The following is a 15,106-nucleotide window of genomic DNA, read 5'->3' as shown; positions in this document are numbered from 1 at the left end:
CCAGCCAGCCAGCCCCGGAGCGCCCGCCCGCCAGCCAGCCAGCCCCGGAGCGCCCGCCCGCCAGCCAGCCAGCCAGCCAGCCCCGGAGCGCCCGCCCGCCCGCCAGCCAGCCAGCCCCGGAGCGCCCGCCCGCCAGCCAGCCAGCCAGCCAGCCAGCCAGCCCCGGAGCGCCCGCCCGCCAGCCAGCCAGCCAGCCAGCCAGCCAGCCAGCCCCGGAGCGCCCGCCCGCCAGCCAGCCAGCCAGCCAGCCCCGGAGCGCCCGCCAGCCAGCCAGCCAGCCAGCCAGCCCCGGAGCGCCCGCCCGCCAGCCAGCCAGCCAGCCCCGGAGCGCCCGCCCGCCCGCCAGCCAGCCAGCCAGCCAGCCAGCCCCGGAGCGCCCGCCAGCCAGCCAGCCCCGGAGCGCCCGCCCGCCAGCCAGCCAGCCAGCCAGCCCCGGAACGCCCGCCCGCCAGCCAGCCAGCCAGCCAGCCCCGGAGCGCCCGCCCGCCAGCCAGCCAGCCAGCCAGCCCCGGAGCGCCCGCCCGCCAGCCAGCCAGCCAGCCAGCCCCGGAACGCCCGCCCGCCAGCCAGCCAGCCAGCCAGCCCCGGAGCGCCCGCCCGCCAGCCAGCCAGCCAGCCAGCCAGCCCCGGAGCGCCCGCCCGCCAGCCAGCCAGCCAGCCAGCCAGCCAGCCAGCCCCGGAGCGCCCGCCCGCCAGCCAGCCCCGGAGCGCCCGCCCGCCAGCCAGCCAGCCAGCCCCGGAGCGCCCGCCCGCCAGCCAGCCAGCCAGCCCCGGAGCGCCCGCCCGCCAGCCAGCCAGCCAGCCCCGGAGCGCCCGCCCGCCAGCCAGCCAGCCCGCCCCGGAGCGCCCGCCCGCCAGCCAGCCAGCCCGCCCCGGAGCGCCCGCCCGCCAGCCAGCCAGCCAGCCCCGGAGCGCCCGCCCGCCAGCCAGCCAGCCAGCCCCGGAGCGCCCGCCCGCCAGCCAGCCAGCCAGCCAGCCCCGGAGCGCCCGCCCGCCAGCCAGCCAGCCAGCCAGCCCCGGAGCGCCCGCCCGCCAGCCAGCCAGCCAGCCAGCCAGCCCCGGAACGCCCGCCCGCCAGCCAGCCAGCCAGCCAGCCCCGGAGCGCCCGCCCGCCAGCCAGCCAGCCAGCCAGCCCCGGAGCGCCCGCCCGCCAGCCAGCCCCGGAGCGCCCGCCCGCCAGCCAGCCAGCCAGCCAGCCCCGGAGCGCCCGCCCGCCAGCCAGCCAGCCAGCCAGCCCCGGAGCGCCCGCCCGCCAGCCAGCCAGCCAGCCAGCCCCGGAGCGCCCGCCCGCCAGCCAGCCAGCCAGCCAGCCCCGGAGCGCCCGCCCGCCAGCCAGCCAGCCAGCCAGCCCCGGAGCGCCCGCCCGCCAGCCAGCCAGCCAGCCAGCCCCGGAGCGCCCGCCCGCCAGCCAGCCAGCCAGCCCCGGAGCGCCCGCCCGCCAGCCAGCCAGCCAGCCCCGGAGCGCCCGCCCGCCAGCCAGCCAGCCAGCCCGCCAGCCAGCCAGCCAGCCAGCCAGCCAGCCCCGGAGCGCCCGCCCGCCAGCCAGCCAGCCCCGGAGCGCCCGCCCGCCAGCCAGCCAGCCAGCCAGCCAGCCCCGGAGCGCCCGCCCGCCAGCCAGCCAGCCAGCCAGCCAGCCCCGGAGCGCCCGCCCGCCAGCCAGCCAGCCAGCCAGCCAGCCCCGGAGCGCCCGCCCGCCAGCCAGCCAGCCAGCCAGCCCCGGAGCGCCCGCCCGCCAGCCAGCCAGCCAGCCAGCCCCGGAGCGCCCGCCCGCCAGCCAGCCAGCCAGCCAGCCCCGGAGCGCCCGCCCGCCAGCCAGCCAGCCAGCCAGCCAGCCCCGGAGCGCCCGCCCGCCAGCCAGCCAGCCCGCCACGGAGCGCGCGCTAGCCAGCCCCGGAGCGCCCACCAGCCAGCCAGCCCCGGAGCGCGCGCCAGCCAGCCCCGGAGCGCTAGCCAGCGCGCCAGCCAGCCCCGGAGCGCTAGCCAGCTAGCCAGCCAGCCCCGGAGCGCTCGCTCGCTCGCCAGCCAGCCAGCCCCGAAGCGCTAGCCAGCTAGCCAACCAGCCCCAAAGCGCTAGCCAGCCAGCTAGCCAGCCAGCCCCGGAGCGCTCGCTCACTCGCTCGCTCGCCAGCCCCGAAGCGCTAGCCAACCAGCCCCGAAGCGCTAGCCAGCCAGCTAGCCAGCCAGCCCCGGAGCACGCGCTCGCTCGCTCGCCAGCCAGCCAGCCCCGGAGCGCCCGCCCGCCAGCCAGCCAGCCAGCCAGCCAGCCAGCCCCGGAGCGCCCGCCCGCCAGCCAGCCAGCCAGCCAGCCCCGGAGCGCCCGCCCGCCAGCCAGCCAGCCAGCCAGCCAGCCCCGGAGCGCCCGCCCGCCAGCCAGCCAGCCAGCCAGCCAGCCCCGGAGCGCCCGCCCGCCAGCCAGCCAGCCAGCCAGCCCCGGAGCGCCCGCCCGCCAGCCAGCCAGCCAGCCAGCCAGCCAGCCCCGGAGCGCCCGCCCGCCAGCCAGCCAGCCAGCCAGCCCCGGAGCGCCCGCCCGCCAGCCAGCCAGCCAGCCAGCCCCGGAGCGCCCGCCCGCCAGCCAGCCAGCCAGCCAGCCCCGGAGCGCCCGCCCGCCAGCCAGCCAGCCAGCCCCGGAGCGCCCGCCCGCCAGCCAGCCAGCCAGCCAGCCAGCCAGCCCCGGAGCGCCCGCCCGCCAGCCAGCCAGCCAGCCCCGGAGCGCCCGCCCGCCAGCCAGCCAGCCAGCCCCGGAGCGCCCGCCCGCCAGCCAGCCAGCCAGCCCCGGAGCGCCCGCCCGCCAGCCAGCCAGCCAGCCAGCCAGCCAGCCCCGGAGCGCCCGCCCGCCAGCCAGCCAGCCAGCCCCGGAGCGCCCGCCCGCCCGCCAGCCAGCCAGCCAGCCCCGGAGCGCCCGCCCGCCCGCCAGCCAGCCAGCCAGCCCCGGAGCGCCCGCCCGCCAGCCAGCCAGCCAGCCCCGGAGCGCCCGCCCGCCAGCCAGCCAGCCAGCCCCGGAGCGCCCGCCCGCCAGCCAGCCAGCCAGCCCCGGAGCGCCCGCCCGCCAGCCAGCCAGCCAGCCCCGGAGCGCCCGCCCGCCAGCCAGCCAGCCAGCCAGCCAGCCAGCCAGCCCCGGAGCGCCCGCCCGCCCGCCAGCCAGCCAGCCAGCCCCGGAGCGCCCGCCCGCCCGCCAGCCAGCCAGCCAGCCCCGGAGCGCCCGCCCGCCAGCCAGCCAGCCAGCCCCGGAGCGCCCGCCCGCCAGCCAGCCAGCCAGCCCCGGAGCGCCCGCCCGCCAGCCAGCCAGCCAGCCCCGGAGCGCCCGCCAGCCAGCCAGCCAGCCCCGGAGCGCCCGCCCGCCAGCCAGCCAGCCAGCCCCGGAGCGCCCGCCAGCCAGCCAGCCAGCCCCGGAGCGCCCGCCCGCCAGCCAGCCAGCCAGCCAGCCAGCCCCGGAGCGCCCGCCCGCCAGCCAGCCAGCCAGCCAGCCAGCCAGCCCCGGAGCGCCCGCCCGCCAGCCAGCCAGCCAGCCAGCCAGCCCCGGAGCGCCCGCCCGCCAGCCAGCCAGCCAGCCAGCCAGCCCCGGAGCGCCCGCCCGCCAGCCAGCCAGCCAGCCAGCCAGCCCCGGAGCGCCCGCCCGCCAGCCAGCCAGCCCGCCACGGAGCGCGCGCTAGCCAGCCCCGGAGCGCCCACCAGCCAGCCAGCCCCGGAGCGCGCGCCAGCCAGCCCCGGAGCGCTAGCCAGCGCGCCAGCCAGCCCCGGAGCGCTAGCCAGCTAGCCAGCCAGCCCCGGAGCGCTCGCTCGCTCGCCAGCCAGCCAGCCCCGAAGCGCTAGCCAGCTAGCCAACCAGCCCCAAAGCGCTAGCCAGCCAGCTAGCCAGCCAGCCCCGGAGCGCTCGCTCACTCGCTCGCTCGCCAGCCCCGAAGCGCTAGCCAACCAGCCCCGAAGCGCTAGCCAGCCAGCTAGCCAGCCAGCCCCGGAGCACGCGCTCGCTCGCTCGCCAGCCAGCCAGCCCCGGAGCGCCCGCCCGCCAGCCAGCCAGCCAGCCAGCCCCGGAGCGCCCGCCCGCCAGCCAGCCAGCCAGCCAGCCAGCCCCGGAGCGCCCGCCCGCCAGCCAGCCAGCCAGCCAGCCAGCCCCGGAGCGCCCGCCCGCCAGCCAGCCAGCCAGCCAGCCAGCCCCGGAGCGCCCGCCCGCCAGCCAGCCAGCCAGCCAGCCAGCCAGCCCCGGAGCGCCCGCCCGCCAGCCAGCCAGCCAGCCAGCCCCGGAGCGCCCGCCCGCCAGCCAGCCAGCCAGCCAGCCAGCCCCGGAGCGCCCGCCCGCCAGCCAGCCAGCCCGCCAGCCAGCCAGCCAGCCCGCCAGCCAGCCAGCCAGCCCCGGAGCGCCCGCCCGCCAGCCAGCCAGCCAGCCCCGGAGCGCCCGCCCGCCAGCCAGCCAGCCAGCCAGCCAGCCAGCCCCGGAGCGCCCGCCCGCCAGCCAGCCAGCCAGCCCCGGAGCGCCCGCCCGCCCGCCAGCCAGCCAGCCAGCCCCGGAGCGCCCGCCCGCCAGCCAGCCAGCCAGCCCCGGAGCGCCCGCCCGCCAGCCAGCCAGCCAGCCCCGGAGCGCCCGCCCGCCAGCCAGCCAGCCAGCCCCGGAGCGCCCGCCCGCCAGCCAGCCAGCCAGCCCCGGAGCGCCCGCCAGCCAGCCAGCCAGCCCCGGAGCGCCCGCCCGCCAGCCAGCCAGCCAGCCAGCCAGCCCCGGAGCGCCCGCCCGCCAGCCAGCCAGCCAGCCAGCCAGCCCCGGAGCGCCCGCCCGCCAGCCAGCCAGCCAGCCAGCCAGCCCCGGAGCGCCCGCCCGCCAGCCAGCCAGCCAGCCAGCCAGCCCCGGAGCGCCCGCCCGCCAGCCAGCCAGCCCCGGAGCGCCCGCCCGCCAGCCAGCCAGCCCCGGAGCGCCCGCCCGCCAGCCAGCCAGCCCCGGAGCGCCCGCCCGCCAGCCAGCCAGCCCCGGAGCGCCCCGCCCGCCAGCCAGCCAGCCCCGGAGCGCCCGCCCGCCAGCCAGCCAGCCAGCCAGCCCCGGAGCGCCCGCCAGCCAGCCAGCCAGCCCCGGAGCGCCCGCCCGCCAGCCAGCCAGCCCCGGAGCGCCCGCCCGCCAGCCCGCCCGCCAGCCAGCCAGCCCCGGAGCGCCCGCCCGCCAGCCAGCCAGCCAGCCAGCCAGCCCCGGAGCGCCCGCCCGCCAGCCAGCCAGCCAGCCAGCCAGCCCCGGAGCGCCCGCCCGCCAGCCAGCCAGCCAGCCCCGGAGCGCCCGCCCGCCAGCCAGCCAGCCAGCCCCGGAGCGCCCGCCCGCCAGCCAGCCAGCCAGCCAGCCAGCCCCGGAGCGCCCGCCCGCCAGCCAGCCAGCCCCGGAGCGCCCGCCCGCCAGCCAGCCAGCCCCGGAGCGCCCGCCCGCCAGCCAGCCAGCCCCGGAGCGCCCGCCCGCCAGCCAGCCAGCCAGCCAGCCCCGGAGCGCCCGCCCGCCAGCCAGCCAGCCAGCCAGCCCCGGAGCGCCCGCCCGCCAGCCAGCCAGCCCGCCACGGAGCGCGCGCTAGCCAGCCCCGGAGCGCCCACCAGCCAGCCAGCCCCGGAGCGCGCGCCAGCCAGCCCCGGAGCGCTAGCCAGCGCGCCAGCCAGCCCCGGAGCGCTAGCCAGCTAGCCAGCCAGCCCCGGAGCGCTCGCTCGCTCGCCAGCCAGCCAGCCCCGAAGCGCTAGCCAGCTAGCCAACCAGCCCCAAAGCGCTAGCCAGCCAGCTAGCCAGCCAGCCCCGGAGCGCTCGCTCACTCGCTCGCTCGCCAGCCCCGAAGCGCTAGCCAACCAGCCCCGAAGCGCTAGCCAGCCAGCTAGCCAGCCAGCCCCGGAGCACGCGCTCGCTCGCTCGCCAGCCAGCCAGCCCCGGAGCGCCCGCCCGCCAGCCAGCCAGCCAGCCAGCCAGCCAGCCCCGGAGCGCCCGCCCGCCAGCCAGCCAGCCAGCCAGCCCCGGAGCGCCCGCCCGCCAGCCAGCCAGCCAGCCAGCCAGCCCCGGAGCGCCCGCCCGCCAGCCAGCCAGCCAGCCAGCCAGCCCCGGAGCGCCCGCCCGCCAGCCAGCCAGCCAGCCAGCCAGCCAGCCAGCCCCGGAGCGCCCGCCCGCCAGCCAGCCAGCCAGCCAGCCCCGGAGCGCCCGCCCGCCAGCCAGCCAGCCAGCCAGCCCCGGAGCGCCCGCCCGCCAGCCAGCCAGCCAGCCAGCCAGCCCCGGAGCGCCCGCCCGCCAGCCAGCCAGCCAGCCAGCCCCGGAGCGCCCGCCCGCCAGCCAGCCAGCCAGCCCCGGAGCGCCCGCCCGCCAGCCAGCCAGCCAGCCAGCCAGCCAGCCCCGGAGCGCCCGCCCGCCAGCCAGCCAGCCAGCCCCGGAGCGCCCGCCCGCCAGCCAGCCAGCCAGCCCCGGAGCGCCCGCCCGCCAGCCAGCCAGCCAGCCAGCCAGCCAGCCCCGGAGCGCCCGCCCGCCAGCCAGCCAGCCAGCCCCGGAGCGCCCGCCCGCCCGCCAGCCAGCCAGCCAGCCCCGGAGCGCCCGCCCGCCCGCCCGCCAGCCAGCCAGCCAGCCCCGGAGCGCCCCGCCCGCCAGCCAGCCAGCCAGCCCCGGAGCGCCCGCCCGCCAGCCAGCCAGCCAGCCCCGGAGCGCCCGCCCGCCAGCCAGCCAGCCAGCCCCGGAGCGCCCGCCCGCCAGCCAGCCAGCCAGCCCCGGAGCGCCCGCCCGCCCGCCAGCCAGCCAGCCCCGGAGCGCCCGCCCGCCCGCCAGCCAGCCAGCCAGCCAGCCAGCCCCGGAGCGCCCGCCAGCCAGCCAGCCCCGGAACGCCCGCCCGCCCGCCCGCCAGCCAGCCAGCCCCGGAACGCCCGCCCGCCCGCCCGCCAGCCAGCCAGCCCCGGAACGCCCGCCCGCCCGCCAGCCAGCCAGCCAGCCCCGGAGCGCCCGCCAGCCAGCCAGCCCCGGAACGCCCGCCCGCCCGCCAGCCAGCCAGCCAGCCCCGGAGCGCCCGCCCGCCAGCCAGCCAGCCAGCCCCGGAGCGCCCGCCCGCCAGCCAGCCAGCCAGCCCCGGAGCGCCCGCCCGCCAGCCAGCCAGCCAGCCCCGGAGCGCCCGCCCGCCAGCCAGCCAGCCAGCCCCGGAGCGCCCGCCCGCCAGCCAGCCAGCCCGCCAGCCAGCCAGCCAGCCCCGGAGCGCCCGCCCGCCAGCCAGCCAGCCAGCCCCGGAGCGCCCGCCCGCCAGCCAGCCAGCCAGCCCCGGAGCGCCCGCCCGCCAGCCAGCCAGCCAGCCCGCCAGCCAGCCAGCCAGCCCCGGAGCGCCCGCCCGCCAGCCAGCCAGCCAGCCCCGGAGCGCCCGCCCGCCAGCCAGCCAGCCAGCCCCGGAGCGCCCGCCCGCCAGCCAGCCAGCCAGCCCCGGAGCGCCCGCCCGCCAGCCAGCCAGCCAGCCCCGGAGCGCCCGCCCGCCAGCCAGCCAGCCAGCCCCGGAGCGCCCGCCCGCCAGCCAGCCAGCCAGCCCCGGAGCGCCCGCCCGCCCGCCAGCCAGCCAGCCCCGGAGCGCCCGCCCGCCAGCCAGCCAGCCAGCCCCGGAGCGCCCGCCCGCCCGCCAGCCAGCCAGCCCCGGAGCGCCCGCCCGCCAGCCAGCCAGCCAGCCAGCCAGCCAGCCCCGGAGCGCCCGCCCGCCAGCCAGCCAGCCAGCCAGCCCCGGAGCGCCCGCCCGCCAGCCAGCCAGCCAGCCCCGGAGCGCCCGCCCGCCAGCCAGCCAGCCAGCCCCGGAGCGCCCGCCCGCCAGCCAGCCAGCCAGCCCCGGAGCGCCCGCCCGCCAGCCAGCCAGCCAGCCCCGGAGCGCCCGCCCGCCAGCCAGCCAGCCAGCCCGCCAGCCAGCCAGCCCCGGAGCGCCCGCCCGCCAGCCAGCCAGCCAGCCAGCCAGCCAGCCCCGGAGCGCCCGCCCGCCAGCCAGCCAGCCAGCCAGCCAGCCCCGGAGCGCCCGCCCGCCAGCCAGCCAGCCAGCCAGCCAGCCCCGGAGCGCCCGCCCGCCAGCCAGCCAGCCAGCCAGCCCGCCCCGGAGCGCCCGCCCGCCAGCCAGCCCGCCCCGGAGCGCCCGCCCGCCCGCCAGCCCGCCCCGGAGCGCCCGCCAGCCAGCCCGCCCGCCCGCCAGCCAGCCCGCCAGCCAGCCAGCCACGGAGCGCGCGCTAGCCAGCCCCGGAGCGCCCACCAGCCAGCCAGCCCCGGAGCGCGCGCCAGCCAGCCCCGGAGCGCTAGCCAGCCAGCCCCGGAGCGCTAGCCAGCCAGCCAGCCAGCCCCGGAGCGCTAGCCAGCTAGCCAGCCAGCCCCGGAGCGCTCGCTCGCTCGCCAGCCAGCCAGCCCCGAAGCGCTAGCCAGCTAGCCAACCAGCCCCAAAGCGCTAGCCAGCCAGCTAGCCAGCCAGCCCCGGAGCGCTCGCTCACTCGCTCGCTCGCCAGCCCCGAAGCGCTAGCCAACCAGCCCCGAAGCGCTAGCCAGCCAGCTAGCCAGCCAGCCCCGGAGCACGCGCTCGCTCGCTCGCCAGCCAGCCAGCCCCGGAGCGCTCGCTCGCTCGCCCGCCAGCCAGCCAGCCAGCCCCGGAGCGCTCGCTCGCTCGCCCCGGAGCGCCAGGCGGCCCCGGAGCGCCAGGCGGCCCCGGAGCGCCAGGCGGCCCCGGAGCGCCAGGCGGCCCCGGAGCGCCAGGCGGCCAGGCGGCCCCGGAGCGCTAGCCGGCCAGCCCGCCCCGGAGCGCTAGCCGGCCAGCCCGCCCCGGAGCGCTAGCCGGCCAGCCAGCCAGCCAGCCCCGGAGCGCTAGCCGGCCAGCCAGCCAGCCAGCCCCGGAGCGCTAGCCAGCCAGCCAGCCAGCCCCGGAGCGCGCTCAGTAAACTAGTAAATACAGTAAAGGAAAAACTTATAACGGGCCATGTCTCAACAGACTAAGAAGTTATTTCAATGACATTTAATAACATTTTGTTTATCCTGAGGACCGAATGAAAATGTGAACAAACCTTAGCTGTCAGTGAACAATCCTGGTGGAAGCAGGTAAACGTCGTTCTCTAAGCCTGCTAACCTCAATTTTTGCAAATACCTCTCCCTCTGCTCGCCCTGTAAATGCCCTACGTCGCTGGATAGTGAAGGTGTTTTCTGCATCTCGCTCCTTTTTCTTTTATGTTTTTCGTTTGTCGCCTTCCTCGCATTCAAACTGATTCGAGCCGTGCCGTCCAAAATGGCAGCGTCACATGACTTGGTCACGTGAGTGAAATACCTCAATAGTGGACAACTTGAAGGTCTTTCGACAAACACAGCATCTTGTTTCAACGTCGCTTCCAGGAACCTCCCTCACCCAATCACAATATCTTTCATCTGAAAGCCACTGCTGATTAAAACGACACTTCCCCATGCTGCGATTCGCAGAGTCTCCTCTCCACCACGGACTCCGATGATTGCGCCGGTGCGAAAATGTATCAATATTGTTTCTCTCTTTGCGCATACTCCAAGAAATTCACTGATGTTACGCAAAACCCACGTTTTCACATTGTAGAATAGTATGAGTAAATTTAAGACCTTTGTTTAAAAAATTAAGACTTGGGCAAAGCAATTTAAGACTTTTTAAGGCCTTAATTTTGGAATATTAAATTTAAGACTTTTAAGACCCCACGGCTACCATGTTGACATTTAGAAAAGAAACATACCAAGTGTAAATTAATACGTTTCTTGTTTTTTGTTTTTTTTTTGTGTGTGTGTGAGAGTGAGAGAGAAGCTACCATGTTGTGCATGCAGCAGTGTCAAGGAAAACTTGGTACAGTTTTTCTCAACTGCATTTGGGAAAACAGACTATAATGGAATGTTGTTGATGACGACTAATATGTGTACAGGGTTTCTGCAGGCTTGAACAAGTTCAATTTAAGACTTTTTAAGACCATAACAGGTTAAATTTAAGACTTATGCTGCACAAAAAAAAAAAAAAAAATTGGGAGAGCCTGAATTACTTTCGAAATAACAAAATTTATCATCATTCACCAATGAACTCATTACATCCCTAGGGTGCGCTCTTGCATTAATGAGGAACTAAGTTGCAGTGGAGCCAAAGACATCCCGCAAATCACTTGAGGATGAGGCATTCGATTCCGTACGGTTTGCGTGTTGTAACGTTACAGTTTGCACGGAGTTAGCTGATACACCGTCTCGAGATGTGCTTGGACCTGACAACGGTGAACAAAATTGAGTGATGGCATGCGAATGTTGCAGACTTTTATGGGCAGCCTGGTGCTTCTCCGCTTTCGCGTGCGATTCTGGTGCCTTTACACCCAGGGTGCTGAGTTTGAGTGTTCTTTTGCACAATGCGCAGTACGCCTCAAACGGATTGTTTGGTACACGTTTTAACCAGTCTACGAAATCATTGCGTTCAAGCCAGCAGTCGTTAAACTTGCATTTGCCCATTTTGCTACAAACCGTGACAATAGGGCTGTGCGATATGGGAAAAAATGAATATCCCGACACATTTTCTCCATTTCACGATATACGATATATATATCTCGATATATTTAAATCTCCTCTAAAGGACCCCATGAAATCTAACTTTTACTCTTTACTGTTTTCACTACAATCCCTGCAGATTAAATAACATTCTTGGTTAACTTTACAGGTGGTTTTCAACAACACATTTTAAATTTTCATGTTGGTGATTAATCACAATTGACTTGAAATAAGAATATTTTTATTCAACAAAGATGTGGCACAAACTGCAAAAACAAAGGGGCAATACAATACAGAGCTGCTCAGAGCTCAAAATCAATAAAGTGCAAGCTCAACACTGAGAAAGACATTTAGCCTAAATAAGAAAAGTTATTTTAAAAAAAATAGATCTCCAAGCTATTAACCCGACTACTGAGAACCACTAGAACATTCACAATAGAGAGAGAGATCTGCAAAACAATTTCACTCTTTGCACACTTTTGAACTGAGTGTTTTCTGGCTCTGCCTCTCAGATGTGTAGAATTCCGGTATTGCCTTCTCTGTAAAATGTCTGCGACCAGGCAACTCATATTTGGGATCAAGTGTGTTTAGTAATTGTTGGAAGCCTGGTTTTTCCACTATACTAACTGGGATCATGTCTTCGGCAATGAAGTTAGTGATTGCATCCGTTATAGCTCTCCATCTCTGACTCATTTTCTCATATGGGGTGGCTTTGGAGAACGAGGCCGCTATGGTCATTTGTTTAGCTCGTGGTGGGTTTTAGCTCATGGGCAAGTAGTTCAGAGTTTAAGAGACTCTTCATACTGTACCGGGTGAGTTTTAGGTGATGGAACATATTTGTCGTACTGCTACCTTTCGTGATGACAGGTTTTTTTGCACACTTTACAAACTGACATTTGCTGTTCCACGTCCTCTTTGTGATATCCAAAAAATGCCAGATGACTGACCCCTTACTAGTTCTTTTAGGAACCAATTTGTCCGCTTCCATTTTTAATTTGTCGCTGAAATTGACAGAGCTTACACGGTAGCCTACGCAACACCAGCAACTGCACGAACTGAGTCAGCACTGTAAACCGGAACCAGGAAATCTTCCCGCCGGCAGTGTTGCCAGATACTGCTGACGTTTTCCAGCCCAAAATATGTTCAAAACCCGCCAAAACGCACTTAAAACCGCCCAATTTGGCAACACAACCGAAACTAGAAAGTCTTCCCGGAAGTTCCTTTCAGCACCTAGATGCCAACCAATCCCGGGTGACATCTAGGTGCTGAAAGGAACTTCCGGGAAGATTTTCTACGTGCAGAATAATTCTGCACGTAACCTAGGTCTTAAATTACCCAAATGAGACTTTAGACCAACAGTGCAAAATATCTCTGTATTTTAGACTTTTTTAGGCCTAAAATTGAAAATGTGTAATTTTAGACTTTTTTAGACTCCGCGGACACCCTGTGTGTAATACAGGAAGCTGACCATGTTTAGGAGTCGTTATGGGAGGACCTATGTTGGTGACTACCTGGGTTTGTGATTTTATGGGACTTTCATGAATAATTATACAATAAAAGAAATATTTGCTTGAGCATTACTTTATTTACTTGAGCACTGAGGTGTTACTAGTATTTTTATTAACAGGTAAGTTCCACCACACTGGCTAAAAGAACCAATGTCGGACTGCATTGTGCTCAAACTTGCGATTTACACCACTACTCCACATATCTGCGAGAAGAAATTGATATTAATTGGAGCTACCTTCATCTAGTCATCATATTTTGCTACATAAAAATATACAATATTTATAATAAAATTTATGACAAACTCACAACCGAGGAGTCTCCACTGTTCTTGGCTTCCTCTCGGTTCACCAGCTCTCCCTGGCAGGGGCCGAAGTGTGCACCTACTGGAACAGTCTCCCCCTTATTAAACACTCCCAGGCCTGCATCAGGAATACTGGACTTCTGGATTTCTAGCCCAGGAGGAAGTGTTTGTCTGGCTCGGTCAGGGACTCCCATGGGAACAGGAGTATCGGGGATGAAGAGGGGTGGCCCATGAACCTCGCATTTGTTGAGGAAGAAGGATTTGCAAACTTCACAGTCTGGGAGTAGAGAAAACACAACAGGAAGAAATGAGGCCCAAATGTGTGTGTCTATCTAAGACCATATACGGTACATTAGTACTGTATAAAGATTATCCTAAGAAAGCTTGTGTAGGTACAATCACAGTTACTATTAATATTAAGTGATCAATCTCATTAAATCAGTCTCATTAAATTTGAAGGTTAATAATTATATTGAATCAATCCCATTGAATCGTTTAATTTGACTCATTTGAATCATACCATAGAATCCTTCAAGTGAATCATTCAGTGAATCGTTTAGTGAATCATTTAGTGAATCGTTTCATTAATCCTGGATAAATTACCCAACAGCTAAATTATGGTACATTTCCAAATTATTATTGATCACTTACCATATTACATAAATCATCTGCACCTTTTTGAATTCTTTGAGAGATTGGGGACTTCGGAAATATTTATTGGAATACAAATAAAACACAGTTTGTTCAATAAATGAATTTATTATAACAAAGATAAAAAATAAAATGAATAATGTCAGCAGATATATTCAAATATGATGGTCATATATGTGTGTAAGAGCGCGCGCGCGCGTGTGTGTGTGAGTGAGTGAGTGAGAGAGGGCTATAAAAGTTTGGAATGTTCTGTGAAAGGGAGAGCCAGGGTGTGTGGGGAATGTTATCTGAGGTGTTGGGGGGAAGGTGAGTCCCCCTCGTGATTTGCCTTGAGACAAAGGAATTCCACCTACTTTATAACATTATCAAATTCACTGAAATCTTGATAAGGTCAAAATGTATAATAAGAATGAAATTGAGGATATTAGTAAGGAATAAGAGAGAGAGAGAGAGACATGCACAGCCTATCTAATTGAGATATTAAAACAAAACAGATCAATTCAACATACTGCGTGTTTAACAGTGTAACAGATAAACCTGGGTTTAAATTCACACTATTTCAATAAAAGCTAAATTCCTAAGACTATCTTAATTTATGCCCAAATATATTTTACTCAATATCTTGCCTCTAGCAAAGTTCTGAGATGATGTTCGCCGTTGCAGAGCTTCGCTGTTCATGAAGCACGCGAGTCGATTCCGTGGACGGAGAACTTCTCTTGATCCGACGCGTCGTGGCTCGTGATGAGGAGGAAAGTCTCTGATCAGAATAATATGCACAGCACCTTTGAGTTAAAAAGGATTCAATCGCTTATTAACTTTTAATTAAAACTGCGTTTGAGTGGCAGTCGTGATGTCACTTCTAATACGAATGAACCGGTTGTAACTCACTGAGTTTAAAATCGCGCGACTCTAGAGTTTATCTTGGCCAAGGGTAAGAAATCGGGCTGAATGATGGATCTTGCAAGAAAGGAAGAAAAAGACGTCTTTATGGTGGAGGGCATCTCTATATGCGTCTAGATGGCTCGGATCCAAATGCGAGACACAAAGAGCTGGGAGCTTCCGCCTGGACTTATGCCCTCCTGGAGGATGACGTAGATGATCCCGCCCAGGCGTGACGTAGGTCACGTGGAAGTTGGCTGGGAGTTGTAGTTCTTAGACACAAAACGGCGGACTGTACCTACACTTGCCAGTAAGGTTCACTGAGCATCTGGTTGAGACGAGAGGTGTCCATCAGGACTGGGATCAAACAGGACACAACAAGGTACCAGTATTGGCAAAAAATATGGAAACACCTACCAAAATGACAAAACAACACAATTTGACCTTTTGTTCTCAAGTTCTCTTAATAAACTAAACATTTTCATCATAAACAAATGTTACAAGTAACCAGAGTAAATCATTCTAAAATATCATCAATATTTGGTATGGAACCCCTTGACACTGAAGTGCACGGACACCATCAGGTATGCCTTCATAAAGTTTATGAATAAAATCAAGTGGAATTGATCTCCATATGTCTTGCAACACTTCCCAGAGCTGTGGCGGATTTGAAGGAGCCCTTTTCACCTTCTCTCGCTCCATGTAGTTCCAGACTTGCTCAATTATATTCATGTCAGGACTTTGGGCTGGCCAATCAAGAATTGTCAAGCTGACATCCTGTTCTTTGTTTTGTAAATACTGTTTAACCATCCTGGCTGTGTGTTTTGGGTCCTTATCTTGCTGGAAGATAAAGTTGTTGCCAATGAGAGCTCTTCCAGAAGGCACAGCATGATGGATAAGGATTTGTCTGTACTTGTCAGCAGTGAGGGTCCCATCTATTTTGTAGAGATGACCAACTCCATTGTAGGTGATGGCTCCCCATAGTTGCAGGACCCCTCCGCCATGTTTTACTGTGGGAGAAATACAGTTTTGCCTTGTATCTTTCTCCCTTTCTGCACCTGACTTACTGTTGCATAGCGTTGCCAAATAATTCAAATCTCTTCTCATCTGAGAACATGACCCTTTTCCACTGCTCAGAAGTCCAACTCCTGTGAATTTTTGCCCAGTTAAGTCTCTTCTGCTTATTTCCACCTCTCAACAAAAGTTTTGCGCACCGACACATGACCTTTGAGGCCTTCTGCGGAGAGAGTCTTCCTAACCAGGTGTGGGGAGACATCCTTGCCTGTAGCATCTTGGAGGTCCTGTGCCAGTTC

General features: G+C 65.5%; 1 protein-coding gene across 1 annotated transcript in view; it reads right to left on the bottom strand.

The window, feature by feature from the left end:
- LOC132894680 (zinc finger protein 345-like) overlaps nt 1–15,106 on the bottom strand; it is a 141,004-nt gene that overhangs the window by 48,826 nt on the left and 77,072 nt on the right. The window contains exon 3 of the mRNA XM_060934824.1: nt 12,269–12,540. Within this exon, the coding sequence (XP_060790807.1) occupies nt 12,269–12,540 (272 nt within the window). The remainder of the gene's footprint in view (nt 1–12,268; nt 12,541–15,106) is intronic.

This window comes from Neoarius graeffei, chromosome 11 (assembly GCF_027579695.1).
Source record: "Neoarius graeffei isolate fNeoGra1 chromosome 11, fNeoGra1.pri, whole genome shotgun sequence".
Classification (NCBI taxonomy): Eukaryota; Metazoa; Chordata; class Actinopteri; order Siluriformes; family Ariidae; genus Neoarius; species Neoarius graeffei.
This window is presented reverse-complemented; position numbering and strand designations above follow the sequence as displayed.